This window comes from Penicillium canariense (genome assembly GCF_028826845.1).
Source record: "Penicillium canariense strain IBT 26290 chromosome Unknown utg000007l_segment0_segment0, whole genome shotgun sequence".
NCBI classification, from domain to species: Eukaryota; Fungi; Ascomycota; class Eurotiomycetes; order Eurotiales; family Aspergillaceae; genus Penicillium; species Penicillium canariense.
Window position 1 is genome coordinate 2,002,057 of NW_026622734.1, and position 26,804 is coordinate 2,028,860.

General features: G+C 52.4%; 13 protein-coding genes across 13 annotated transcripts; 6 read left to right on the top strand and 7 right to left on the bottom strand.

The window, feature by feature from the left end:
• Positions 1–181: 181 nt before the first annotated feature.
• On the top strand, positions 182–825 carry N7482_009738 (60S ribosomal protein eL37; the record flags this gene model as incomplete). Its single annotated transcript, XM_056691862.1, has 4 exons — positions 182–185; positions 265–327; positions 499–570; positions 686–825. The coding sequence occupies 4 exons, from the start codon at positions 182–184 to the stop codon at positions 823–825; spliced, it is 279 nt and encodes a 92-aa protein (XP_056539568.1).
• Positions 826–1,352: 527 nt separating this feature from the next.
• On the bottom strand, positions 1,353–2,561 carry N7482_009739 (uncharacterized protein; the record flags this gene model as incomplete). Its single annotated transcript, XM_056691863.1, has 3 exons — positions 1,353–1,670; positions 1,730–2,185; positions 2,298–2,561. The coding sequence occupies 3 exons, from the start codon at positions 2,559–2,561 to the stop codon at positions 1,353–1,355; spliced, it is 1,038 nt and encodes a 345-aa protein (XP_056539569.1).
• A 963-nt stretch (positions 2,562–3,524) lies between these two features.
• N7482_009740 (putative C6 transcription factor (Gal4)) lies at positions 3,525–6,002 on the top strand (the record flags this gene model as incomplete). Its single annotated transcript, XM_056691864.1, has 7 exons — positions 3,525–3,557; positions 3,641–3,670; positions 3,731–3,825; positions 3,885–4,198; positions 4,259–4,938; positions 5,012–5,544; positions 5,606–6,002. The coding sequence occupies 7 exons, from the start codon at positions 3,525–3,527 to the stop codon at positions 6,000–6,002; spliced, it is 2,082 nt and encodes a 693-aa protein (XP_056539570.1).
• Positions 6,003–6,194: 192 nt separating this feature from the next.
• N7482_009741 (CIA30 family protein) lies at positions 6,195–7,013 on the bottom strand (the record flags this gene model as incomplete). The annotated part of the gene is made up of 3 exons (XM_056691865.1): positions 6,195–6,396; positions 6,455–6,907; positions 6,973–7,013. The coding sequence occupies 3 exons, from the start codon at positions 7,011–7,013 to the stop codon at positions 6,195–6,197; spliced, it is 696 nt and encodes a 231-aa protein (XP_056539571.1).
• A 338-nt stretch (positions 7,014–7,351) lies between these two features.
• N7482_009742 (putative siroheme synthase) lies at positions 7,352–9,091 on the bottom strand (the record flags this gene model as incomplete). Its single annotated transcript, XM_056691866.1, has 2 exons — positions 7,352–8,712; positions 8,770–9,091. 2 exons carry the CDS (start codon positions 9,089–9,091, stop codon positions 7,352–7,354), a joined length of 1,683 nt encoding a protein of 560 aa, XP_056539572.1.
• Positions 9,092–10,119: 1,028 nt separating this feature from the next.
• Positions 10,120–11,838, top strand: N7482_009743 (proteasome regulatory particle lid subunit RPN5; the record flags this gene model as incomplete). The annotated part of the gene is made up of 4 exons (XM_056691867.1): positions 10,120–10,200; positions 10,262–10,318; positions 10,386–10,622; positions 10,681–11,838. The coding sequence occupies 4 exons, from the start codon at positions 10,120–10,122 to the stop codon at positions 11,836–11,838; spliced, it is 1,533 nt and encodes a 510-aa protein (XP_056539573.1).
• A 249-nt stretch (positions 11,839–12,087) lies between these two features.
• On the bottom strand, positions 12,088–12,942 carry N7482_009744 (alpha/beta hydrolase; the record flags this gene model as incomplete). Its single annotated transcript, XM_056691868.1, has 1 exon — positions 12,088–12,942. The coding sequence occupies one exon, from the start codon at positions 12,940–12,942 to the stop codon at positions 12,088–12,090; it is 855 nt and encodes a 284-aa protein (XP_056539574.1).
• Positions 12,943–13,227: 285 nt separating this feature from the next.
• On the top strand, positions 13,228–13,745 carry N7482_009745 (uncharacterized protein; the record flags this gene model as incomplete). Its single annotated transcript, XM_056691869.1, has 2 exons — positions 13,228–13,289; positions 13,445–13,745. 2 exons carry the CDS (start codon positions 13,228–13,230, stop codon positions 13,743–13,745), a joined length of 363 nt encoding a protein of 120 aa, XP_056539575.1.
• Positions 13,746–15,316: 1,571 nt separating this feature from the next.
• Positions 15,317–15,957, bottom strand: N7482_009746 (40S ribosomal protein eS27; the record flags this gene model as incomplete). Its single annotated transcript, XM_056691870.1, has 3 exons — positions 15,317–15,499; positions 15,746–15,808; positions 15,955–15,957. 3 exons carry the CDS (start codon positions 15,955–15,957, stop codon positions 15,317–15,319), a joined length of 249 nt encoding a protein of 82 aa, XP_056539576.1.
• A 3,212-nt stretch (positions 15,958–19,169) lies between these two features.
• Positions 19,170–20,925, bottom strand: N7482_009747 (aminoalcoholphosphotransferase; the record flags this gene model as incomplete). Its single annotated transcript, XM_056691871.1, has 7 exons — positions 19,170–19,310; positions 19,381–20,048; positions 20,103–20,198; positions 20,267–20,313; positions 20,366–20,523; positions 20,614–20,623; positions 20,786–20,925. The coding sequence occupies 7 exons, from the start codon at positions 20,923–20,925 to the stop codon at positions 19,170–19,172; spliced, it is 1,260 nt and encodes a 419-aa protein (XP_056539577.1).
• A 1,054-nt stretch (positions 20,926–21,979) lies between these two features.
• Positions 21,980–23,191, bottom strand: N7482_009748 (NIPSNAP family protein; the record flags this gene model as incomplete). The annotated part of the gene is made up of 2 exons (XM_056691872.1): positions 21,980–22,464; positions 22,534–23,191. The coding sequence occupies 2 exons, from the start codon at positions 23,189–23,191 to the stop codon at positions 21,980–21,982; spliced, it is 1,143 nt and encodes a 380-aa protein (XP_056539578.1).
• Positions 23,192–24,479: 1,288 nt separating this feature from the next.
• On the top strand, positions 24,480–25,288 carry N7482_009749 (pyridoxamine 5'-phosphate oxidase family protein; the record flags this gene model as incomplete). The annotated part of the gene is made up of 2 exons (XM_056691873.1): positions 24,480–24,640; positions 24,682–25,288. The coding sequence occupies 2 exons, from the start codon at positions 24,480–24,482 to the stop codon at positions 25,286–25,288; spliced, it is 768 nt and encodes a 255-aa protein (XP_056539579.1).
• A 30-nt stretch (positions 25,289–25,318) lies between these two features.
• N7482_009750 (lipoyl(octanoyl) transferase LIP2) lies at positions 25,319–26,695 on the top strand (the record flags this gene model as incomplete). Its single annotated transcript, XM_056691874.1, has 2 exons — positions 25,319–25,361; positions 25,815–26,695. The coding sequence occupies 2 exons, from the start codon at positions 25,319–25,321 to the stop codon at positions 26,693–26,695; spliced, it is 924 nt and encodes a 307-aa protein (XP_056539580.1).
• Between the last annotated feature and the right edge of the window lie 109 nt (positions 26,696–26,804).

The window sequence follows — 26,804 nt, forward strand, 5'->3', positions numbered from 1 at the left end:
TAGCCGACACCATCACCACTCTGTGGAAGTTTCGATACGCCTAGCGACGACGACCCCGACAACAGCCCTTCAACGGAATTGCCAGGTACGCTTGCATGCTGCCCCCTTCGCCCATTACGGTTATCATCCTCTCTTCATTTAACTAACATCGCATTGCCTCCTGCAGTTCCCCTAATTCAAAATGAGTACGTCCTCTATCGAAGCCACGCTCGGCGCGATCGTCGGCAACATCGAACTCGTTCAAAGACTGACAACTCCCAACAGCTAAGGGTACTTCGAGCTTCGGCAAGCGCCACAACAAGACTCACACTCTGTGCCGTCGTTGTGGTTAGTATTTCCCATCTTCCCTCGAATCTTTTCGAACCACCCGTCCGGTCCCGAATTCGCGAATTTCTCTACAGAGAGTGATTGGTGTTGGAAACCTCGATGGACAACAACGGGTGGACATTTTCCGGGTATCAAGACAGGTTGCTGACGGGCTTTTTTGCGACTTCATAGGCCAGCGGTCCTTCCACATCCAGAAGTCCACCTGCTCCAACTGCGGCTACCCTGCTGCTAAGACCCGCAAGTGTACGCATATCCCCCTTCTCTCAGATAGCATCAGCGGTTCGAATATGGAACAGACGCTGTGGAGGATACGATCTTGGTTATCAGAACCTCAGCTTACCTGGACTTTCTACAACAGTCAACTGGAGTGAGAAGGCCAAGCGCCGCAAGACCACTGGTTCCGGCCGCATGCGCTCCCTCCGCGAAGTCCACCGCCGCTTCCAGAACGGCTTCCAGACCGGTACCCCCAAGGGCGCCCGCGGCCCCCAGACCGCCTAAATTACCAATGTTTTCCCAATCGGCGTCGCGTTTTCGTTGCTCGGAGAGGCTGGAAAAGGAATGAGGGGTGGGTCGGACATCCTGGCATGACATGGCCTAGCATTGCGAGATAGATTTACTCGAAATGCAAATGGCAATTCCGAAATTAAAAAAGTCGCTTTTTTCGTGGAGTTGGTGTGGTCACGATCGTCGATCTCGTCCTTTGTTTTGTCACTTGCACATAGCCTTGGGGACAGCAAACGGCCGAGGGGATGAACAGTTGTGCGAGGACGAAGCGGCATAAAAATCAAGGCTACGGCCTTGAAGCATGCATGAATTTCCTTTATTTTCTCCTCGTTTGTGACTGGCGAATATCCCCATGTCGTGACGGATAACAATGCGAGGATATTTCTCTTCTATTTCTGGTATATCTTGCGTACGGTGTCTACTTCGCCGGACACAGAGCTTCTGTCACAGTCTATCGATTGTTGGAAACTTAAGGGTCATATCTAACCATGCCAGAGGCGCAGACGACAAACTGACCGAACTCAAGATTCGCCACGCCCAAATGCCCGGACTCCGCCATCGCGCTGAATGTAGTACAGTAACTCCCTTTCGACCAAAATATCCTTCGCTTCGGCAGTCCAGCCGCCCCCTCGGCTGATCCTGAGCACTCCACTTACATCCCTCGCGGCGCCAGTTTCGAGAGTGCGAAGCTGCATCACGGATCGAGCCCGGTGGGCCATACCGATAGCAAATGCCGCATGTTCCGTCTCTATGGGCGTAGATAGCTGGTTCCCAGCAGTAGACGCGTTATGTATCAATGGGGAATCAGCAGCCATAGTCAAAACAGTTGCGTGCACGTGCTTAAAGGCAAGTTAGTTCACTTTCGTATCAGAAAGAGCAGTCTAGTTCAATGCCGTACCTGCTGTAAACCTGTCACCCACTCTGCCATCTCCGTCGCTCCGATGCCCATGCTTGCTCCAGTAGCGGCAAGAAGGAAATCCGGTTGATCAATTACCAGTATTAATTCATCGCCATCTTCCATGGAGGTCTTTTGCTGATCGATCACAGAAATGATATCCTTCTCCATAGCATCCAGGGAAGCAACCCCATGCCCACTGAAATGTAATTTCTTTGCTATGCCAGGCTCTCTCTGACTACCTTCCCCATTTGCAGAACGCCCAGCTCGTACTGTAGAGGGAGGTCCCCTTCCAGGAACGGCGCCGGGTTGAGATCGGAGAGGAAGTGATATGCGCACCGCGCCTCCCGTGTTCGTTGAAGGTGCAATGGGAGCAGCGTCAGCTGAAGTGAAGAGCTCCGATAAGCCGTCCACGAATGCAAACTGGTGCTTGTCCGCCAAACGCGCAAGATCCAGGCCCTGGTGAGATGTTAGATAACGAGTTTGAGATGTCGTATGAACTCCCGGGTAGGAATGAACATAACAACAGCACGGATCATGAAGGACAATATGTTAATTTGCTCAAACTTACCAATCGCTTTGCCTCTGCCCTCCAAAACTCCCAGCCGCGCAAAAAGCTCACGAGCACCACTTTTCGCTTAATGCCATTAGGTAGCTCATCGAGTCCAAATGAAGCATTAGAGCTTGAAGAGGCACCGAGTGCTGCATGAAGGAATCTTAGGACCAGCCAGTTTGAAGTTGCACCCAGAATCGAAGAAATCAGCGTCAAGGAAGACTCAGGCTGGGTTGATAGATAAGGTGTAAGGAGGGGTGGTAGTGGGGGTTGAGAGGGCATAATTGCGCCTCGGTCTGCTCAAGCTCCCGTTCGAAAAACCTTCAGTCAGGCTCTGGTAATTATTAGGCACTTTAATTGTTCGAATGGAGATGGCTTTTAGCTTTTTCCTTGGGTTGCGGTGCTGGTGACAGTGAAGAGAAAAAAATGAAAGGATAATGGGATTGGCCGGCCCGCGTTGGCATCCATGCCAAGCATATCAGTCGAATGTGAAGTAAGAACCTGACAACTCTGGAATCTACCTACGTAGGTTATTTTTCCAATTAAAAATGGTCTTCTCTAATGAAAGTGCTCATTTCCTACAATTATCCTTCATTTAAATATATATTCAAGAAATTTTTGTCAAGTGCCAGTTGTGATGAGTTTGATTTATCTCTCAAATATATAGTTCACCATTATCCAACATGATTATTATACAAAGGACTTCTGGCTTTGGACCACTGTACCTATCTCCGAACCCAGCCATTTGTCACTAAATACAAGTCATGAACTAATACCTTCCTTTCCATGATTGATTTCTTGTAATCAATCCTTACGGCTCATGCCCATTCTAAGCCCTGCCTGAGGCAGCAACAAAATTTTTTCTGCGCATCACATGACCTACGTTTCCCCACCATCGAGGGGATTGTTGAATGCAGGGTGTCATGTCTCGTCCATCGCATCGCGAAGCTAGCCGGTCTAAGTAGATCAATGATTACTCTAGCGCCAATCGTGAGTTTTCATATCCCATTATATAAATGCACCGCATGCCTTCCGATCCTTCTACATGTATATATGCTCCCCCCAAACCGGCGTGGTTGCGCTATACATCAGCCCCTCCCAAGACAAAAGCAAACTTGAAATATTGCCTAGACATCCATGCAGAATATGACTAGCTGACCGTCTCGAAAAGATGACTCCCGAGTTGTGTCATGATCAGAGCGCATTAGACACCCAATATCAACGATCCACCTCGTCTTGATAAAGATGGCGAGTACTCGTGATTCCCATTCGTTTGCTGTATGTGCCGACCTCTCTGAAATGAAGAAAAGATGGATGCACCTTCTTCTTAGAGACATAAAAGAAATCTAATACAAATATAGTGCGATGAGTGCCGACTCAGGAAGTCGAGAGTAAGTTTCGAAGAAAGAATGATTCGGCAGTCTGTGGATTTACCACTCACTCCTTCCTAGTGCTCAAAAGGGCGGCCAGTTTGTTTGCAATGCCAGCAGTTGAACAAGGAGTGCAAGTACAGCCCGAAAGTCACCCGGAGCCCTCTGACGCGGCAGTAAGCATTCGCGTGTTATACCGAGGAAGCCGAAAGAGAAGGCTAACGATGCGCTTCAGGCATTTGACCTATGTTGAAGACCGCTTGCATGCGTTTGAAACAGCCTTAAGCAGGCTCTTTCCTGGAGGCGATCTGGATGCAACTCTTCGATCTCTTTTGCAGAACCCAGAGCCTCCCAAGGCCCCCTCATCCAAATCGTCTTCAAGGCATTCGACTCCGGCAAGGCCTGAAGCAGAGCGTACTGAACCTGCGCCCGAGGCTCTGCCGCAGCAGGCCGATGGTTTTGACTGGGCCGAGAAAGAACTCGCACTAGGAGATCTGGCAGATGGCATGGCCGCATTGTCGATCAAGCCAGAGGGAGCTGGCTATTTCGGTTCGTACATGCTCACTATTGACAAATATTCAAATTCGACAATCTGACAGTTTGACTTAGGATCTTCATCCAGTGTTGTACCGCTGAGAGCGCTTTTTGACCACGGATTCGACCTGAACATACCAGTTCGCGCGTCAAGGTCTGGTGGTGTGCCACTCAAAGCACAACTTCTTGAAAGTGCCCCGTCTGGCTTGATTGAACAAGCATTTATTGATGCCTACTTTCTCAACTATCACACTAGCTATCCGTTCGTTCACGAACCAACCTTCCGAGCGCAGTTCAATGAACCCTCCCTGCGTCCTCACGGCACTGCCTGGCAGATTCTACTCAATACCATTCTAGCACTTGGTGCATGGAGTATTGGAGATGACAGCTCCGATCTTGATATCACTTTCTATCAGGAAGCCCGAGCATGTCTGCAGCAATCGTCTGTCTTCGAGACAGGCAACTTGACACTGGTCCAAGCATTGTTGCTGCTGAGCAACTATGCTCAGAAACGGAACAAACCCAACACAGGCTGGAATTATCTAGGTCTGGCTGTCCGTATGGCTATGAGTCTGGGTTTACATAAGGAGTTCCCGGGCTGGAAGATCAGTCTTCTCCAACGAGAAATCCGTCGCCGACTATGGTGGGGCGTATTCATTTTTGACAGCGGTGCTGCCAAAACCTTTGGCAGACCAATTCTTCTACCGGAGGAGAGTGTCATGGACTGCAAACAGGTCCTGAATATCCATGACGATGTGAGTGCCTCTTCTGAAAACATGCAAGGGTGAAATAAATGCCACTGTTCAAAGCTAATGGGATCTTCCTCAGGCGCTGACCCCCGCAACAACTACACTTCCTCATGAATCTCCCGGGCCTACTCTCTACTCCGGCTTAATCGCACAAGCCCGGTTCCATCTCCTGACCAACAGCGTGTACCATCGTTTGATTTCCAGCCCTAGCATCACACCCGCAGAAACCTTAAACCTCCAGAAACCCATGGAAGAATGGTACAACGGCCTACCATCCTACATGCATTATCCATTACAGTCTCTTGCCATGCATCCAACCCATCCAGATCCGGACAACCTCGCCCTCGTTCGCAATCGTCTACTATGGCGGAATTGGAATCTGACAATTCTGATTTACCGCCCCATCCTCCTTCGCTGGGCCGCTCGACGCTGGGGACCCCATGGCGGAGGCTCTGATGGGTCATCCGTTGCATCATCCGACGGAGGAAATGAAGACCCTTGCGAAACAGAATGCCGCATACGCTGCCTTGAAAATGCACGACTCACCATCTCTTCGATCTCCGAGTATATGGACCATTATGTCTGCACTAGGATCGGAGCCTGGTACATGCTGTACGTTTTATTTTGAGAAGTCAAATCACCCGCCACTTGACTGACATGACTCTCCTAATAGCTACTTCCTTTTCCAAGCTGGTCTTATCCCCATTGTCTTCCTCATGACGGACCCTTCGAATGCAGATGCCCCAAGCTGGTTGCAAGACGTTGAAACCACCAAATCCCTTCTGAGACACCCATCCCTTAGCAACAATCAACTCGCCATCCGATGCTATGAGGTCATCAATCGACTTCTAGGCTCACCCTCAGGTATAATGTCTGGTCTGCCACCTCGTCAAATGGATACCCGACAGTCCTTTCCCCAACAGCAGCCACAGCAAGGTTTCATGCCATTCCCGGAGCAGTTGTTCAACGACCCCGGGTTTGGAGGCAGTTTATTTCCAATCGAGCAGCATATGCCAAGCCCGGGCGGCATGGACTTTTCAGAATGGGTCAATTACCCAGGCGCAGAGTGATTTAGCATTTGCTTAGCTATACTGACAGTCAGAATGGGGATTGTACATTGGAGCATTTGTGTTTGAATAGGTTAGGGGGCATTTCCTCCTGCATAATAGTCATATACCGAAATATGAGAACTCCTCGCGAACTCCTCAGACAATGCAAATTTCTTTTATGTAGACAGGTATTATGAAGCCTACTCAGGGTTTTCAGAACCCAAGGCACGATGTCAACCAGCCGAACCACCCTCGACATCTCCCTGCCTGTCTCGAGGCGGTAGTGGTAGCAGATTTCTCATTCATGACATTATCAATATAGTCGTCATCGGGCTCATCAAGGTATCGTTCTGTCCGCATGGCTGCAATAGAGACAATGTTGAGCGAGAAAGCGCCTTCCTGTTCTCCGAAGAAACTAATAGACAAAGTCAGTACCTACCAGCCAAAGCCCAACTAGAGCAAGAAACACCTACCTCCTGATCATGATGCCGAATCTCTTGATCTTTTTGAGATCCAATGGCTCGGCGTCATCCTTATTCTTCCCACGATAGGTCGGTCTAAAGTCACTCCACTTGACAAAGATGGTCCGACTTCCCTCGGCCCGAAAATTAAACTCCCAGCTCACTGAGCTTCGCTCCCGGCCATCAGGGCGCTTGGGCAGGATCTCATCCTTCAGTGTGAAGGTGTACACTTTGTTATCTGCACTGTCGATGACCAATTCGATGCCGTCGTAAGCAGTGAGATCCCACGTCCGGTCCTCGCCTGTTGTACGCTGCGAGGCAAAACCTGCGCCACCTAGGGCCGTAATATCGAGAGTTCCGTGGAATTTAGCGATCAAAGAGGACGGAGAGCAGGTAAGCTCTGACTGGGAGGAGCCGCCACGGACGCGGTCGTCGGAGGAGGTCCAGTCGTTTGGAGACCAGGCTCTAATTGCGGGTTGGTTTGGTTAGTCTATACCGCAAAATGGGTGTGAGAAGGTCATGGCACATACCGGACTCCACCGAAGAGAGGAAGATGGGATGTTGGCGCCATGTTGCGATGCTTTGCTTTCCTTGAATTTCCTTGAATTCTCAGGGAAGATTGTGGAGTGGTGGAGGCGGTGTTGGTGTTCGTATGGCGTCATAGCTTCTGGCAAATCAGATGCGGGGCTGGATTATAAACAACGCGGATCATTTTAAGGTTAAATCGATAACCTACACATGTCTACAATTGAATGGAAAACGGGATGTGGGCAATTTCAAATCAGGAAAGGTCGTCGACCTGTTGTAGCGCTTTAGTCACTCAATGGGTATCTGGATCCTGTCTATGTACAACACCTTATAACTCCATCGCTCCGGAATCTCGTCGCTTTTTATATGCAGTATGTCCCATCATTTCTCTTCGTGTAGTGACACCACAGTGTCCAGTTCACCGTGCAGTTCATCCAGGCCATGAAAGCCCTCCTCAATCACCCATTTCTGGCCGTCAGCGGGTCTATGCAGGACATGGCAGCTGGCACCAACAACTAGCAAGCCTGGTGGCCGAGAGCCAGCCTCTTCAAATGCGAGACATATATGCTCCAAGGTTGAGCGAATGACACGCTGGTCGGGGCAGGAGGCACGCTCGACAATCGCACAAGGGGTCTCCTTCGGCCAAAGCGTTCGTGAACGGTTCGAGTCCTCGGCGGGGAATGTGGTGAGAGACTCAATCAGAGCAGAGAGTCGGTGAAGGGCCATCAAAAAGACAACAGTCTGGGTGGGCACGTATGCTGGAGGCACCGGGGCAGCGCCCTTCCGGCCAGTTCCTGTGCAGACCAGCACCTGATCAGATACGCCGCGGTGAGTAGCCGGGATATCTGCAAACAGAGACGCACTCATGGCGCTGGTGATACCTGGCAGCACAACTGGAGTATAGCCTTCGGCCCGGAAGAACTCGAATTCTTCGGCTCCGCGACCATAAAGATATGGGTCACCTTGCTTCAGACGGAGAACCTGCTGTCCTTTTCGGAGGGCTGCAAGACCCATCTGCAGAAATTCTTCTTGTGCTTGGTCGGCATTGCCGGGAAACTTGCGTGCAATATGGACTTCCGTCCTGCGGGGAATCACCTCCAAAACTGGCGCCGGAACGAGCTTATCAGCCAGAATGATGTCGGCATTCTGGATGGCGTTGTATGTGGCGCGGGTAAGCAGGTCCGGGTGTCCAGGTCCAGAGCCTGCTAGCACAATCTTTCCCTTCTTTGCCAAACCACTCGTTCCATTTGTCTCCTTTGCAATGTCCTTACCAGACGAGTATGCTTTTAGGATAGCGAGAATATCCTCGTCAGTAACCGACACAAGTTTTCGGAGAGGCCAGTATTCGCAAATCTGTGACAACCAACGCATCCGCCTAGTCTTCGCAGCGGAACTATCGTCTGCCGTGACCAAAGTATTGAAAGTGTGTTTCTGGCCCGACGTATCGTCATCATCGCCGTCCAGGGTAGAATCCCCGAGTTCGCCATCATGGTCTTCCTCCCAGAGTCTCCGGCGCACACCACCAAGTCGATCGATAGCCGATCCCAGGTTAGCTGGGAGGAAAGCAGCAATCTCTCTGCGCAGCCGAGATGCGAGCTTGCAGCCACGACCCGAAGTTGTAATTCCAATATGCAGAGGGCCGTCGGAGTAGGTAGAAAGTAGTGTGAATGAACACAACTCGGGGGCGTCAGACACATTGATTGGGATCCGCAAGCGTCGGCAAAGTTTCGAGATGTGTGCGCCTAAACAAAGCATATTTAGTAACATGTCGATCCAAACCAACCACCGAGCACACTTACTCAATGGGTTCCTGCCGCCCAGAGTGACAAAGACCGTATCCACCACGCGATCAACCTCCTCTCGTCCCAGGCTCGTCAGGTCATCTTCTTGAAATTCGCGACGCACCCATTGTGCGGAGCCTTCCGAAATTTGCGCTGAAAGGGTAGGATGCAGGTCGGCCGTCTCCGGCGCAACGATGACAGGTTTCGCGCCGGCTTCAACACTTCTGGCGCATCGAGCAGCGGCCAAAGGATTAGACCCAATGATCAAATGAACTTGAGACTCGACATTCCAGGCTGTCATTAACGGCGCCGGACCGAACCCGTTGGAGGCGTCCTTCATCGTGTCGTATAGTACCGCAAAGTGCAGGTTACCCCTCCAGGTGGCGGGGCTCCAAGATGGCGGTTATATATGCTTCTGGATAGGCAAAAGCGGCCGAAGGGAGATATAAAGAGGTAGCAAGCACCCAGGTGTGTGGATTAGAGTCTCGGTAAAACTGCTTGGCACAATTTTGCACAGAGCTGTGGTACTTCCGCGGAGATCGAGAGATTACTCCGGACTGAGTAAAAGGCCAGTCACGATTGGTGATAAGCCACCGATAAGGACCCTCGTTTTATCGAGTGGACAGTTGCCAACGCCACCACGCAGAATATATGAGTTGACAGTCGAGTGTTGATTAGAGTCTTCAGTCGAGAAGCAGTTCCGAATCTCAAAAGCAATTTGCTTCCAACAGGCCGGTCGTAATTTTATGGCCGAAATTTTTCTATACATCTACAAGCCCAAAGCGGCCTAGAGGGAAATTGCGTGATTGCAACTTACCTAATGCCCGGTTCCTGGCTGCGGGCTCTCCAGTTGGCATTCTGTGCTTTGCACTTGGGGTTCTATAAACCTATTCGGAGGACATCAGACCTGCTAGAAAACTACATTGATGATCTTTGATCTAGAGTGTTCAAAATCATATCCGAATCCCCAGTCGCCATAGAATTCAAACCCGTAGGATTTGCTTTCCCCTGCAGTTATTCCCTTTCTCTGGAAATAAATGGGAAAGGAACCAAGGTCTTATAGAGCCATTACAGAGAATTAGATGGGTCAAGTAAAGTAGAATCAACATGTTTGCTTTGTCAAAGTCGTTGGCTAGAGACTCGCTGCAGTCCAGGTGTTGATGGGATCACGTGAGGCGGAGCTGGCAGCTTCCAAGCCCAAGGGCGGAGTGACCCCCAGAGCTCCAGCATCACCGTCATCCGCCATCTCCTGTTCTGCTTCTGCCTCGCATTGCCTTGTCGGTGCCTCACCTTACAAACCCCTAATCTGTCTCACATTCCTTTCTACCGCTGAAACGATCTACGAATCCCGCGTCTACATTCGTCATCATGTCCGGCCTGCTGAAGCCCGAGAAGGACTTCACCAAGGACGCCGACAAGCTTATCCCGGAAGCTGAGGCCCTTGCGAAGGTGCGAAAGGCTTATTTCACCGAAAGTAGCAATGGTGAATGCTGACTCTGTATTTATTCAGACCGATGTTCAAGGTGCGATCGACAAGTTGTTGGTGTTGGAGAAGCAAGCACGACAGGTAGGACGTCTCGTCGTCGCCCATCCCCCAGTTATCTCAGGCTGACCAAAGCCATATCTGATGATAGGCTTCTGATCTCGCTACTACCTCGCGCCTCCTGATTGCCATCGTCACCATTAGCAAGAACTCCGGCGACTGGAACCTTCTCAATGACCAAGTGCTCCTCCTCTCTAAGAAACATGCCCAGCTTAAGCAGGCAACAACGCGAATGGTACAGGAGGTGATGAAGTTTTTGGATGACACACCAAGTCTCGAAGTCAAGCTCACGGTCATCGAGACCTTGCGGACGGTCACTGAAGGAAAGGTAGGATACCTATGGGAGGACCCTCAGCTGGACAACCTACTTACACCACTGTTCACAGATTTTCGTCGAAGTCGAACGAGCCCGCGTCACACGTATCCTGTCGAATATCAAGAAGTCTCAAGGTGATCTGAATGCCGCGGCGGACATCCTGTGCGAGTTGCAAGTGGAGACGTTTGGATCGATGACTCGAAGGGAAAAGACCGAGTTCATCTTGGAACAGGTTTCTCTGTGTATCGAGCGTGGAGACTGGACCCAGGCTTCGATCCTCATCCGCAAGATTAACAAGCGCTACTTCGCGCGGAAACCGAAGAAGAGCGCCGAGGAGATCGAGAAGCTCCAGAAGCAGGCAGAGGAGCGAGAGAAAACCCGTGGACCGGATGAGGCTCCGATGGAGGTGAACGATGATGTGACCGATCTCAAGCTGCGTTACTACGACCAGCAGATTACCCTGGCCAACCACGACTACAAGTACCTCGATGTCTGCAAGAACTACCGAGAAGTCCTGGACACCGAGGCGGTCGAGAAGAGCCCAGAGCAGCTGCGTGCCGTGAGTTTCTTATTGTTCCGAGAAGTCTTTTCTTCCAATATGCTGATAGTCCTTTCCTTCTTCCAGACCCTGGCACGCGTCGTCTATTATATTGTCCTCTCACCCTATGACAACGAGCAGTCAGACCTCTTGCACCGCATCCAACAAGACTCGCGTTTGTCCCAGATTCCGGAGGAGGCCCGCCTGGTCAAGCTGTTCACCATCCCCGAGCTGATGCGCTGGCCCATGGTCGCCCAGCAATTCGGCCCTCACCTCTGCGGCACCGACGTGTTCGATGCCGAGGCCCAGCAGTCCTCTGATAACCAGGCCAACCGGAGATGGCAAGATTTGCGGAAGCGGGTCATCGAGCACAACGTGCGCGTTGTGGCCAAGTACTACACTCGCATTCAAATGGGCCGCTTGACTCAGCTTTTGGATCTGACTGAGGAGGAGACGGAGAAGTACATCAGCGACCTGGTCACCTCGAAGACCATCTATGCCAAGATTGACCGACCCGCGCGGCTAGTCAACTTTGCTAAGCCGCGGGATGCGGATGATGTACTCAACGAGTGGAGCAGTGATATGAAGAGCCTACTGGGTCTCCTGGAGCGGATTGATCATCTGATCACCAAGGAGGAGATGATGGCTCGTATCTTGCCGTCTCGTGGTGAGAAGGCCAAGGCCCGTTGATTTGACGGTGTTAGGTAGACGTGGGAATGCTGCTCCGTGTGTAAAATATCGCCGGTAGACCTGCTATGAAGAAGCCAGCCACTGTTTCAGTGGATTGATTTTTAATCAGTCATCTCATGACACGTGAAAGAAACACATGAGTCTGAGTAATGGAAGTTAAGACATTCAAAACGGCTGTCTATGTAGATAATGGATATGATCTAGTCTAGTCACCAAATCTCTTTCTATATATAACCACTCAATTCCCTTCTAAAATGGCACATCCATATCATTCACATCTTCCTCCTCCTTTGGCTTTCCATTGCCATTGCTCTTATCCAACTGTTCTCGGATAAATCGCACTGCCGCGTCCAGATATGGCCGCTGGCTAGGCAAGAAGTGACCACCCGGGTGCCAGACCACCAAGCCGTCCTTCTCCGGGTCACCCGCACAAGCATCAATCAATGCCCGACTCCTCGACTCTTCCACAACCGCATCCAATGACCCCAGGACATGCAACACTGGCGTTTGAATGGGCGGGCTCTCGTAGAAAGCCCTGTACCGTGGCCCCGGAGACCGGAACCCACTGTATGCAATGGCGAACTTGAATGGCGGGTGCTGGAACCCAGGTGCAGCAAAGGACGCAGGGAAAGGTACCCCTCCAGCTCCCTCGGACACCTCCTTCTCAAACTCTCCAAAGGCTGCTTTCCGTCCATTCTCCAATAACGCGGCGACCATACCCGCCATGGCAGCGCCTTGCGAGAACCCAATCACGCCGTCGAAGGGCCCCTCCTCGGAGAGCACTTTGGCCACGGCCGCAATGCCCTCCTCTAGTCCTTGGTAGAGAGGCGGGTTGGCTGTGTTGGATCGGCGGAACCAGCCATACGATTCGATCTCCTCCGTGTCATTATTCTCGGACGGCTCGTAGCCGGGGATATCGCTCGGCCTCAGGCGCAGGGGGGCAGTCGGGTAGATTGCCAAGACCTCGTGGAGTGGAAACGCCTTTTGGATGTGCTTGATCAGAGCGCGGCTCTTTGCGTGGAACAGGGTGCCAGACTGGGTGTAGCCGTGTAGCATGAGGATTTTCAATGGTGTACGCGCCGAGGCTGACGGGTTCGGAGCCATGGTAGCGAATGCACGGCCGAGTCGGATTGAATGTCCTGATATAAGCGACAGTCTCTGAGCAACAGCCCTGGACATAGAGGAGGAGGGAGAGGGGAGAGGGGAGAGGGGAGAGGGGAGAGCGCAGACTAACAGAAGACGAGGGCATTGGAAGATACGGCGATAAGATAGGTTCGATAAGGTGTTCTCTCGAGCGGCGGGGGCTGAACAGATGTCGTCACATCAACAAACCCCAAACCCAACCCTTCGAGTTTCCTCTCTCATCTTACAGCACAACTCATATTCAGCATGGCGACAGCAAACAAGATCAACCTCGAGAGCACCGAGGCGAAGATGAAGGAGCTGATCGAGTACGTTCTCTTACACAAGCCTTGAAAAGTACCTCCAAAAAAACCAAAGGGGCCATGATATACCTTGGAAGTCGCACTACGCTCATTGAGCTTCGACATCACACAATTCCCCTCAGCCCTATCCAGGATAACCAGACAAGTTGACCTTCAAACAGAGCATTTGAAGCGCACCCTCAGCTGCAGGCGCCCACCCCGCATCCGACTGTCTTCTTCATGTTCGACTTCGTCAAGAATTCCTACAATACGCTCCAGCAAGTCGACGCCGCAAAGTACGCCTCCGGGGACTCCCAAACCTGCAAGGTCGTCAACGATGTCATCGGACGCAACCAGTTCACCGGCCTGCTGGTCACAGATATGTCCGGCAAGCTCGCCGCCATGACAGGCGGCGACCCCTCTAACCCAGTGGACTTTGGCGCGAATATCAAAGCTAAAGCGCGGGGTCTGAACGCAGCCTGAACTCAGTGATCTCAGCGGTCTCGTACAGTTTCTCTCTGGTAGCGCTTCATTTCCTTGCCTTCTACTTTTCGGTTCCAGTCTGCCGCCGAGCGCAGCGTTCTTCTACGGTGGACTCCAGTCGTTTCTGTTGAAATAAAGATGAATCTAGGATTCGCGCTGTGCTTTTCTTTCTTACGATCTTTTATTTCCTCTTCCCACCCCATGAATCTCTTTTTCGGCTATATATATATCAACAGAGCAAAACGTCATTCCCAAATATCACATGAGTTGTTTATTGCAGCTGTCGCATGTAGAGAGAGACCCTGGTGTTAACAGTCTATCCCAAGTATACAGTACATCTAGAAAATGGCATCCCTCAATGGCAAGAAACAGGGAGTACCATTCAATCCCTCGTCAATGGGCGAGATATCAGCGATTCAAATTGACCCGACAAAGCATCTGGCCTCCCCGCGGAAACACTTTTTGCTGGTTTCTTGCACGCGGTTGTTGGAATGCTCCAGAGCCTTCGTCGATGTGCCATCGAAAATGATGTCATGCATCGAGAGTGTACATTGGGGCAAGATCGTCACCCAAGTGGTATTACGTAGCCGGCCGGGGTGGGGAATGCACCTCCTCAGCAGTGGGGGGGGGGGGGGGAGCGGAGGCAGGCTACGGGTTCTGCGTGGGTGTTGAATTGCTGGAGGTTGACCTGTGGAATGCCGTTTAGGGTTAGGATCAAGAGAGAAGCACGTGGGCTACGCCGTTGTATGGTGAGTCGGCGAAGATTCGAGCACATGGAGTCATAGCTTGTACGAACAATGATATACACTAGATTTAGGGCGGGTATTCATGGCGGGCGACCGTCGGCCTGGCTACTGTTACGCAGGTCTCTATAGTCGATTTTCTACGTGAGCAGCTCAAGTATCGCGTACACCTCGATTGAGTATGACACCAGTGACAGGACATGCAAGTACATGAACTAAAAAGCAAGAAGCAAGCGCGGCACCAAGTCAAGCAAAGTGCATTTGCGTGCCAGATATCCGGAACTCCCTCAGCAAAATGCTGCGTGCGTTTTGTTGTCGAATGCCTTTGGCTGTGCGAGAGAACAGAGTCATTCCATCTTCTATCTGCCATCAATCCGCAAAGAAAACAACAGAAACAAGGATAAAAAGAGCAACACTGTATAAGCATCATCAAGCAGATGAGAGGCAATTAAAATTCGGAGACGCGGAATGTCAAAGTGCCACATTTCAAATTTTTTGGTTTTCAGGGAAAGAAAAAGGTGGTATGGATCATAACATATCATGGCCCTCGGCCTCCAAAAATCCTCATTCGACACTTTCGAATCCAACGAGGGTTTTCATCGTCGGTAACAAGGCGCCCCCATTTTTATCCCATCAACAAAGCGGAAGGTGAGAAAAGAGAAAGGTTGATTTGGTATGTGACATTTTGACGGCGGTCTCCGTAAGTACCGATCCGAAGCGGAGGTCAAAAACCCGGGACTGGTATTTTCATCCTAATTGCTCCATGCTATCCTCTGTGCGTTTCAACAAGACATAAAAAGAAAAAGAGATTTCATTTGCGCGTCTCGTTTACTTCCGGCGGAATGAGCAGCCCTCGGTCAGACGGGCCTTGCCACCGGTGGGCTGGCAGAGGACGGTCGAGCAGCCGGCGCAGATGACGACGGTCTGGGCGTGCGAGAAGACGGTGGTGATGGTGAAGCAGCCGGGGCACTTGACGTCCATGAAGAAGGAGCGGGGCTGGGGCACAAGGGCCTGTAGAGTGGAGAGGATTCCGTCAGCAAAACTGTTCCATCCATGATGTTTCCCATTTCCATTTCCATTTGTCCATCTACTATATCTGGTTCCATCTCTTCCAAGGGTTGCAGGCGTGTGGTCGGAAAGGCTTGATGATCCATGTTCGGAGGTCGAGGAGTCCGTCCGTCCACGTCCATCTTTGCCTCCCTTCCCCATCCACATCCACTTGTTTTCCATTTCCATCAGGTTCGGGGTTCATCGTACCTTCAGCTTGTGCTTGCGGGCCTCAGCCTGAGGCGTGGGGTTGAGGAGGTCGACCGCGAGAACCTATGACAAGGTGTCACGTTAGCAGGTGAAGATTTTGAGGCTAGGGGTATTTTGCGGTGCTGCCGGTCGGACCGTGCCTAGGGATTTCGGGATTTCGGGATCGAGCCGGAGGTGCAGGAATCGGGCATGCGAGGTTGAGGACTCACCATCTTGACGGTTATTGATCAGCGAAGGGGTTGATGAGTGGCGCTGATAGCGATGGCCTTGTGTGAACACGGAATGGAAGGGTAGGCGAAGTTTGCGAGGATTTGATGGGGTAGGGTTTGTGCCCTCGCTTGACTGCTCATTTCGGGTAGGTGCAGTGGAGTGGGTACCGCCAATCACACCGCCTGTGTAAGGCCACCTTCATTTTGCCCCAGGACGCAGGTCAGTAGGGCCTCCTCTCTTCGGCCTGGCCCATCAGGCATCTGATTACCAATCCCCCATCAAAATTGATTTTCTGGCTCCTATATGTGGGCTCAAATGGGCACCCAGAGCTTATGGCTCTACTGTGGGGAGCGACCAATGGCGTCAAGGGAGTTTGGGTCCGTGGGGGTATCCCAAATTGGGCAGAAGTTGATACATCAAAAGCTGCACATATTGCATAAGCCATTCAGACCGTAATGATTACCAGCGCACCTTGGATTGGATATACTGACTTTGCCCCCTTTCTCCATCAGAGTGCCAGTGCTTTCAACTACCTCCGGATTTCACAGATCACTACAGCCTGGCAGAAGCCCGGTAACTCAATGGAGGCCAACTGTTACGCTTTCGACCAGAATTTCTGGGAGTCTGCATTTGCCAACGCAGCCCCCGGAACAGCGATGTCAGGTCCTGCCATGCCAACCGGGCTAACCAGCTGGGGATTGCGGACTGCTTGGTGCTATTGGATCGATAATCACCTCTCAAAAATCGAGACTAATGTTGGCCCTTGGTTGAACACGGGGAAGACCTACCTACAAGCTTTAATTAAGGGATCCAACTAGCTAGCCTCTCGATTTATTGCTACGTATATGGGTAGCAATGGGCTAGCGAGCGCTAACCAAATGCGCTTCCCTTGAGCAGCCAATTTTGGGTCTACTCCCCTTCCAGGCACTGCCGGTAGTACTACCACAACGAACAGCAGGTACGGTATGTGGGGGAATAATGGCCTAGGGGCTTTGGGAATATGATTGAAATGAGCGAGAATCTCAGTATAAAGAACGACATATATAAGCCAAGTAAATAAAAGAAGTTATTTGACCATCATCTCAGATTATTGTTATTGGAAATTCTAATTGATCCGGCGTTCTCAGGAGGCTCATAGCTGTAAATAACGCGTGATAATTTTGAAACCTACCATAGTTGCTCGATTGTTCCCTAGCTAACCTATTCAACTTTCAACCCAGCTAGTTAGATTTGTAGGCATCATTGCCAACCTCCCCGCTGCTTCAGACATTCCTACACTCCGCCAAACCTGGTACACCGCGTAATCAGCACGTTGGTCTTTAGGCTTACAAATGTTGCGCTCCATCGCCTCGTCTGTGATTTCATTTCCATCGGTTAGGAAGAAAAGTACACCAGGCCCTATGACGAAATCTGGACGGTCGAGGATGATAAAGAGTGTACGGTATGGCTCCCTGTCCGATGGAATTTCGACCTCGGGCTCGTGTCGCTTCTGTGGGAAACTCCGACTGCCTTGATGAAGCGCCCCTATGGCTATATCCGGGCGAGAGTTTATGAGATCCCGGTGCGACGCTAGGATAGAAGCTAGGGATTGACCCGCCGAAAAGAACCCGAAGTTGACGGTCTTTCCCCTGGGAAGATTTTCGATGATCGCACTAGTAAAGGCCTTGGCGATTGTCCCTAATTCGAGTTGCTCGTAAGGGAAGGCGATGTAAATAATATACCGAAGCTCTGCTTCCGATATCACGGCTGTAGTGTTGGACTTGATAGTAACAGCACTATCGGAGGGTGATTTAATATCAAATTGGTCATCATCCAACGAATCAGCTTTGCTCTGTAGTAATTCAATCATCTGCGGTGCCAGAAGTTGATTGGATAAGGACGGGTCTCGTCTTCATTTAGACCATAATCGAACTCTTGCCCCGCCATATGACTATGGCTTCCGGTAATAAGAGAGGACAATTCCCGGCACTTATCATCCACATGTCGGCATTTTCGTACGACAAGTTCTTCTCTCTCGGAGTATACTTGGCAATCAGTACTGATGATTGAAGGATCAAATCCATACCGGGTAGTGGACCCAATTCGAGACGGAAGATCGACTTTCGTTTTGAGCGGAAACATCGATCAAAATTTACCCACAGCGGGCCGGATTCAGCTTCATATTGCGGTAGAAACGTATCGCGGAAGCTATAGGAAGTGATCACCAGAAGAAACCCCTGCAAAAGTTTGTTGTCGGGCGCCACTTTCGCAATACCAGGGAAGAAATCCTCTCCGGGAATATTATTCTTTCGGTAGCGGATTTCGCGTCTTTGATGCTCCACACAAGCGAATACATTAGGCTGGGGGGCATAGATCTCGAATGACATGGTTTCGGTGGGATAGGAAGAGACCATCGAAGAGAGATACCGACAGAGAGAGGTGTAATCATCTTCTGAGTCTTCTTCAGATTCCAAGCTTAGGGGAACGGTGCTGTAGACCTGAATGGCGATTTGCGGAAGACGAACTGGTAAGGCTTCCGGGTTGGTCTCTTTGAGTGTCATGAAAATCGCAGGTTGCTGTGCATGGTCTCGGTATTGTTGAGCAACACATTGGGGACGCGGAGTCTCCCGCCAAGCTTTAATTCTAGCCATTACGCTGTGTTTTTGGCTGGAGAAGAGGGGGTAATTGGAAAACCTGGCGCAGTCTGCTGAAAAGAGGATGACGATGGACTCAAGAGACTAATACTAACCCCTCTTGGATTAGGATGGCGGACGATAGGGCCCTACTGACATATGATCATATTTTGCCCGTGATACTGGCCTGCGTTCTGATTTTGCCGGCCCGTACCAAGGATCTGCCTGGACAATCGAACAGGCAGTCAAGTGCTTTTCAACAATGCTACATCTACATCGTACTGTCAGGTGTTCGCTAATCCTCAAGGCTGTATATCTTATAACGTCACACATTAATCTGAAATTCTATTACACGAAACAACCGGTGTTCAAAACGTATGTACTTGGCTGAAATCAAATCATTAGGACTCCCCCGGATATCTTTTGCCGCCCCTCCCGAAATGGTGTTTCGCACCCCTCCCATCGCGGTCTCGATCTCCCCCCCCCGCATTCGCCCACGGCGAGATGCTGGGTTTGCCCGTGGTGGGTCAGGTGGAACTGTCCTGCATGCACGAGTCAAGTGACAGTGCACCCACCAAGGCTGCTAGTCTGTCGTTTGCGGTTTATTTGTTCTTCTTCGAGGCGCCCTCAACCTGTGCCTTGACCGCCGCACCATCCTTGCACTCGGTTTCCTCGACGTATGGGTGCTTGATGGTCAAGCACCAGATGTCGATGTGATCGCAGATAGTAGTGATGACGTCAAACTAGCAACCATTAGCCGAAAAAGGAACATCTAGGACGGGACGGGAGAAAAAACAAAACGGCGAGACCTACCACGAAGCTACCATAGATACCAACCGCCAGACCCAGGCACCCAAACATGAACATGATCTGGCCGTTACCATATCCAAGCACAGGACTGGCCCAAAGACCGACCGCCGCGCCGGCGCTGTCTAGCACACCAAGAGCCAACGGGTAGAGCAGGATGTTGTGGTACGGGAACCCAGACTGCACCAGATGGCCGACGATTATGCGGCCCACGGCGTAGGCATTCACCAAGCCGACATACAGCCCAAAGGGAATGGTGTAGTTCTCCAGGATGACGGGCTGCAGGTACAAATACGCGGGGACCAGTGTCCAGATAGCCACCATGGGCAGCAGACCATACAGCGGAGCGATAGGGTCCTGGCCACGCTGGCGGCGCACCTGCACGACGTGCCAGATGCTCGAGCCCGTGGCGAAGAAGAGCACAAACGCGCCGTACACCAGGTACCACTGCGTGAAGGGCATCTGGTACACCTGGTCCGAGAGGAAGCTGGGCTTGGCTACACCGATGGTCTCGAGCATCGGCTGGTGCCAGAAGCTGCCGCCACCCATGTAGGCGGTGATGGCGTAGACGGCGCAGAGGGTGAGAACACCCTCGACGGGGCCGGATATGATGCCCAGGGTCAGGACCTGGGTGTAGAATTCATCCCAAGTCTGCACGTAGAACGTCATCGTTGCTGTGCGGGCTTGTTAGATCAGACTATAAGGCGCCATGGACTCTCCCAACGTACATCCAAATAGACCTATGATCGTCATCCATGAGTTTCCGAGGTTCATCGCAGCCGCGAAGATTAGCACGCCCAATCCGGTGTTGCATGCGTCGACACCTAAACAAAGCAAAGCCATCAGCCTCCATCCACTCAAGCTGCATCAAGTAGTTTCATATCCAACGTACTGTGATCAAAGAGCTCGCCCAGCGGCCCACTCTGCCTTGTTCTCCGTCTGCACCAGATCAGCAAAAGCACGCGAGATAGCAAGATCAGATTGCACGTACGCCTGCATGCCATCTACAGCATCAAATGTCTGATACAAGAACATGCCTATCGCGCAGCTCGCATACACCCACGGCGGACAGTCCGTGTCCATACCGGGGTTGTACCACATCACGGTCAGGAAATTAATGACCACGAACATGAATCCAGTCAGGGTAATCTATACACCAACGACCATTAATTAAGGTTCGTATGCTCCGGCATGCGATAAAAATGCTCAGAGTGAAGGTGCATGAGGCAGAAGACTTACGGCATTGGGTCTGTTGGGCGCGGGAAAGCAGGGAAAAGCTCGTTAGCCTGACTATTCCAGACGAAAAACACCGCGGCAGCTGCCAACCGGACGCGGATAAACAGCTGTCTTGAAGCTCGGGGAGAGCTCGAGCACCACCATCGCCTGGTGCAGGGAGAGGGGAGTTACTCACGCCATGCCCATGGGAAACAAGTGTATCACGCATTTGCCATAGAACGGCTTGAGGACGTAGCGACTGATGAGCGAGTGGTCGATACCCGCATACTTGTAGTTGCGCAGGTTCGGCAGTAGATGTTGTCGGATGTAGACCATTCTTGCGACGCGTCGACTGGTGTTTTCTTGAGTCCTGAAGTCTGGTTCCTTGTTCCTGATCCCTGAGAAGCTGTTGTCCGGTGTCCAAGACCCGTTTTTTTATTCCCCCCTCAGCGCATGTATCCCTAGCTCTGACGTGGGTCTTGTCCCAAATAAGCTTCGGCCGGGGGCCAGGCTAAGGAGGCAGCGGGCTGCAGACGGTTCCAAGGGAAGCGGATCGAGGAGGGCGGTTGGCCGTTGTGTGGAGGAGGGGAGGGAGGTTTCGTTAGGGCGTGAGACAGGAAAAGGTAGAACTGGTCGGAAGAGAAGAAGAAGAGGAAAAGTAGGAGACGGTCAATCTAAACTAAAGGGCCCCGCTGTTGGGGAGCGGAGCAAAGACCGGGGCCTGTCGAGATCGGCGAGGCTTTTTTAAAAATTTTTTCCCGGCCACAACAATGGCCACTTGGTGTTTTTTTCGCGCCGTGTTGATCGCTTTCCCAGTGAATTTTTGTTTATTGCTGGCCCGCCCGGACATACATCTGCAGAGAATAGACTCATCGCTAGCAACGAGTTTCTTCTTTTACCCCTGAGGATCCGAGGCATTCGTCCCCGCTCGGGAACACGTGCAGCAGCGAGTTGTGGTTGCGGTACTCGGGAGTGTCCGCCGCAGTGCCAATGAGATGCATCGCTGGGATGTGATCGTCCATCCAAGAGGCGGGGTTACCCGAGGCCTTTGCTCTTTTCGCTTACGTTTAGGGGCCCGGTTCTCGCGAGGGGGAGTGGAGGTATAGCAGAATGCTGGTGTGGATTGATGCGCCACGGCTAGTTACATGATACAGAACTATAGATGCAGCGGGGGAACAGACTCGCCGGGGTGACATCTCCAGAACAAACAAGCGTGCCCTTCCCACGTTGGCGCGGGAGGGCCGCGGCCATCGCGTAAGATCGGGGTCTGCCACGCTCGGAGATCCAGACAGAGAGAGGCCGGCTGTAAAAAAAACAAGAGACGGGGGCACGATAAAGAGGGCAGGCCCTCTTCGGGCGCCCTTCAGTGGCTCTCCTGGCGTGTCCAAAGTTAACCGACCGGGCTCCAGGGCATCGGGACCAGGATCCGACTCTGCATGCTCTGAATGAGGGGAACGGTCTTGTGCACCGTCTCAGCCCATCCCTCGACGCCCCACGACTGCTCCCGGCGGATCTTGCGCTCCTCCAGGTTGGCAAACTGCCACAGGTGGTGGACCGTGTTCAAGTCGCCAATCTGGACAAACCACGCGCCAACACCTTCCATGACCTCTCGACGGGCATGCAGCCCACGGCGCCAGTGCGTCTCCCATTCCAGAAGGTTGCCCGGATGTAAGGTGTATGATCGAAGCTCAAACAGTCCACCCAACTTACGCGGCGGCGTGGTGGGCCAGAACGAAAACTCTTGCATCAAGGAAGTCTTCTTGCTCTTGATGAGACTCTTGAGCTTGCGGTCGAACTCGGGAAACTCGGGGTGACTGGCGATGTTGTGTAGGGAGGCATGGTAGCCTTCGTAGCGCTGGTATTCCCAGATATGAACTGTCCAGAAGAGACGATCAGCTACTTATCCATGAATTTCTGGGGCATATACGGAAACAGAATAATTACCAAACGTGTCGTTATCACCAACTTGCGTGCGCCAACTGCCCACCAAATTGACCCGGTTTTCCTCGGCGTTGGCCATGCGGGGGTACCATTGGCCCACTAGCTCCACATATTCATCGACCTTGTCGGGTTTGACATCATGGAACACCACGGAATGAACGTACTTGCCGCGGGCTAACACCTGCGAGAAAGACCGCTCGATGTCCTTGTCGAAATGTTGACCTTCTTTGGTGCCGTAGATGAGCGAGGACAGAGCGCCGCGTTTCGATGCTGTCTCGGACGCTTGTTCTTCTCCTAGAAAGCGGTGTGTGGCGAGTGAGCCCATTGCTTCGTGATCAAGAGCCTCAGCCGCATCAAAAGCAGGGCGATATTGTACATAAGTGCTCGCATTGCTCACACGCGGAGCAGTGGGAGCAGACTCACGGGAAATAGAAGATGAAGGGGCAGAACTAGAAGCAGCGACAGACTGACTCTCTTGCAGTTCCTTTCTCTTGCGGGCCTCCTCGAGGTTCTCGCGAAACTCTTTCTGCCGGCGAGAGAACTCTTCAGCCGAGTTGGATGTGAGGTCTCTGATGGAGGGCGCGCGGTAGGCCGCGGCGGAGGAGCTGAAGGGCCGCGCCAGCGAGGCTGTCGCCGGGCGAATCAAGCGCGGACCCAGCATGATGGATGAGAGGTACCCGAGGGTAGATGGGTGGGAAGGATTGAAGGAGTGGAATAGTATAGCGTAGAGGAAGATGTGAAAAGGAAAGAGAAGAGACTCTTGGGTGGTTACAAACGGGAGGAGAATGACGAGGTTGTTGTGGCAAGGACGGGTCAAAGGGGGTGTGGGGAAGGAGAAGTCGGGGAGATAGTCACCCACAAGTGGGGAGGGGGGAGCAAATCAGCCGAAGGAGAGACAAGAAGGAGTGGAGGGCAAAACGGTGGAATTGGGAAGAGGGGCAGGGAGATGAAAAGAGGAGGGCCTCGCGGGTCGAGTAGGAGGAGCAGTTACAGTAGCCGCAGCAGTTACAGTTGCAGTTGCAGGGATGAGGGAGGCATGCAAGAGATTCGAGTGCGTGCGCCGAGAGAAATCCGGGGGAGTCGGCCGAATTGACTATGGAAGGCAGCTCTCCGGCGGACGAAGAGGCGTGGACTGATTTGATTGTCGGTCTGCAACTTTGTAAGTCCGGGCGATGGGGGAAGCTGGAGTTGTGCGGGGAAAGGTAAGCTTAGGCGGGTAACGTTAGTTTGAGACCGGGTGATTACCTAGCTTATGACGAGTTATGATCCCGTCCCGTACTAGAGATTAGGTAGAAGTACTCTATTCGCTGGTCACGTCGACTTGTTGATCTCCCTAGCATTGCTGGGCCCCCTAGGAAGGGGGGGTAACGATGACGCGGGGGTCCGGTATCTATACTTGTGGCTGAGTGATGGGCTCCATAACAGCGGATAAGGAGCACTCCGTACGCTATTCCCATAATCATAAAGCACACCCCCAAGCTCCATACATTTTTCTTCCATCTGCCGTCCAAGTCGCTGGGGAAACAAGTGGCGGATATCGGCGATTTTCACCCCTGCATCCCTCGCAGCCGGGGAAGCTTTTTGCCCCCGATAAACGGATCAACGGATGATCGTCGCTGTACTCCGGGTTCGCTCGATGTTCGCCATTATGCCGCGGGCGTCAAGCCAGACTCCACAATACTGACACGGCCACTCACGGACGCAGTGTTTGGAGTGATAGCGACCACAATGGTCCGGCCAGCTCGATGCCCCAGAGTCAGACTTGTGGACGGCTACTAGCGGATGCGCCACCCTCACACTGGAGATGCGCCGTGGGCCAATCCGCGCATGACGTCGATAACCAGTCGGGCTCACCGCCCAGCAGATTGATCAACCCACTTCCAGTCGATCTCCAATCGTTGGTTCGATCTTGAGCTCCTTGCCTGTCGAGCGGTTCTTCTCCTCCCATCATGACTGAATCTCTCAACCCTCCCCTTTCCTACGAGGCCTCGGCCACCACCACCCACCCTCATGAGGCGACCTCGCTGCCTACCGAGGTGGTTTCCTGCCTGAAAAACTCCCGCTTCGTATGTACCTGCCCGCCCCAAGACCCGCGGAATCGATTGAATCGGTATCGATTGGATATCAAGCTGACTCGATCGCTATCCCCAGCTGCATCTGGCAACATGCGATAATCTCACCCCCGCACATCTCCCTCATGTCCTATACCTACCTCCCGTCGACTCCCTATGACCCCTACCCGACCATTATCATGACAACCAACCCCGCCTCGCGTAAGACCAACCACCTCATGTCCAACCCGCGCGTTTCGCTCCTGGTTCACGATTGGGTATCCCATCGCCCGCCGACCCGTGCTCCAAATGTCCACGGAGACCGGGAAGGGTCGCCCCCTCCCGCGGCCACCCGATCCTCCCTCGCAAGCCTCCTGCTCAACCTGAACACCAGTGCACTGTCCAGCATCTCCACCACTATTACTGGCGAGGCACGCTTCCTGGAGTCTGGATCGGATGAAGAGTCCTGGTGTAAGGAGCGGCATTTGGAGAATAACACTTTCGAGGAGGAGGAAATCAACCTGTTCGGCCAGCAGCAACGGGAAGACCCTAGTGCCCGTCGGCCGAGCATGTCTATCGATAATGACGTGCGGGTAGTCACGGTGCGAGTGTGTAAGGGTCGTATTGCGGATTGGAAGGGTGGTGTCCGCGACTGGATCTTGCTCCCGGCGGAGAATGCGCAAGCTGGTCTGGTCAATGGCATCTAGTCGGGAAACCATAGGACACGAGAACTCGCCATGACCTGCTTTATCAACGTCGATTCCGACCTTCTGTCATACAGTCAGCTTTATCGGAGATGTTATGCTCTCGGGGCCTCTCTCTCTGCTGCGAATCCCAGGCACCTTGTGTCATGCCTGCAAAAGCCAGATGTTGCCTTGATAAGTGTTGCGAAGATTACGATTAGCATTATCGGTGGCGTAAGAGAATGATATGAGCAATGAAGCAATGCGAATATGGAAATTTCGAGCTTTTTCTCATCTATTTGCGACGAATCCACGCCGTAGTAAATACGTCGTAGCTCGCCCTGTCGAATAGCGTGGCAGTTATCAAAGCTTATCGGGTCTCCCAGCGTCTCCGCAACCCAACATTCCAGTTGACCTCACATCTCCGAGGGAAACACAATTCCCACCTCCAGCTCTACAATGAGCCGCAACACTTACTACACCACTATTGACCACTATCTTTATATACGTGCTTCATCACCTAATACTCTCCTACCACCACCGCCATGAGACTCGCCCACCTCCACCTCCCCCCACACCACACCCTTTGCCCGGGTCTCCGCCCTCCAACAAGTCCTCACAACCCGCTTCCTCGAACACAAAAAGCTTGCCTCCCCAGGCTCCATATCCTCCCAAAACACTGGCCACGCAAATCGACTCGCATACCAAGCGCCCCCGCCCCCTCCCGACCCAACAATCATCACCTTTACCCCAAACCCCGTCTACACCACCGGCCGCCGCGATCTGCCTCCGTCCAACACATGTCCGCCAGACCCGAAGAACCTGTCGTTGCCGCCGGCGCTTGAACCCATCCGCTCCCTACTCACACCGTCGGGGTCCAATGCGCCGCGGGCGGAGTACCATCCCACCCTCCGCGGTGGCCAGACCACCTTCCACGGGCCCGGCCAGATGGTCGCGTACACGATTCTGGATCTCAAGCGGCTGGGTCTGACGCCGCGGTGTCACATCCGCGTGCTGGAGAATAGTGTCATCGACCTGTTGAAGCAGTACGGAGTGAACGGGTTCGTCACGGCCGACCCGGGCGTGTGGGTGACGGATCCTGCGGCGGGTAACTCTGCGCCGAAGAAGATAACCGCGGTGGGGGTGCATTTGCGGCGGAATATTAGTAGCTTTGGCATTGGACTGAATGTTACGGAGGAGCCGATGTGGTATTTTCGGCAGATTGTGGCGTGTGGGCTTGAGGGGAAGGAGGTGACCAGTTTGGAGGGTGTGGGCGTCGAGGGCGTAGGCGTGGATGAGGTTGCTAGTGGCTTTGTGGAGAGGTTTGTTAGTCGGATTAATGAGGATTTTGCGTGTGGTCAGAGCGCGTTGGGCGAGAGGATAGACGAGGTGTACCCCGTGCGGGAGAAGGATCTCCTGAGCTTCCTATGAGATCATGTATTGTAGTGAAAATGGATCTCATGGTATCAACCTAACTTGGAACGACGAGATTTGCGCCTGGAAAACTAGAGTAGCGGAAGTCATACAGACTGGGGGCTAT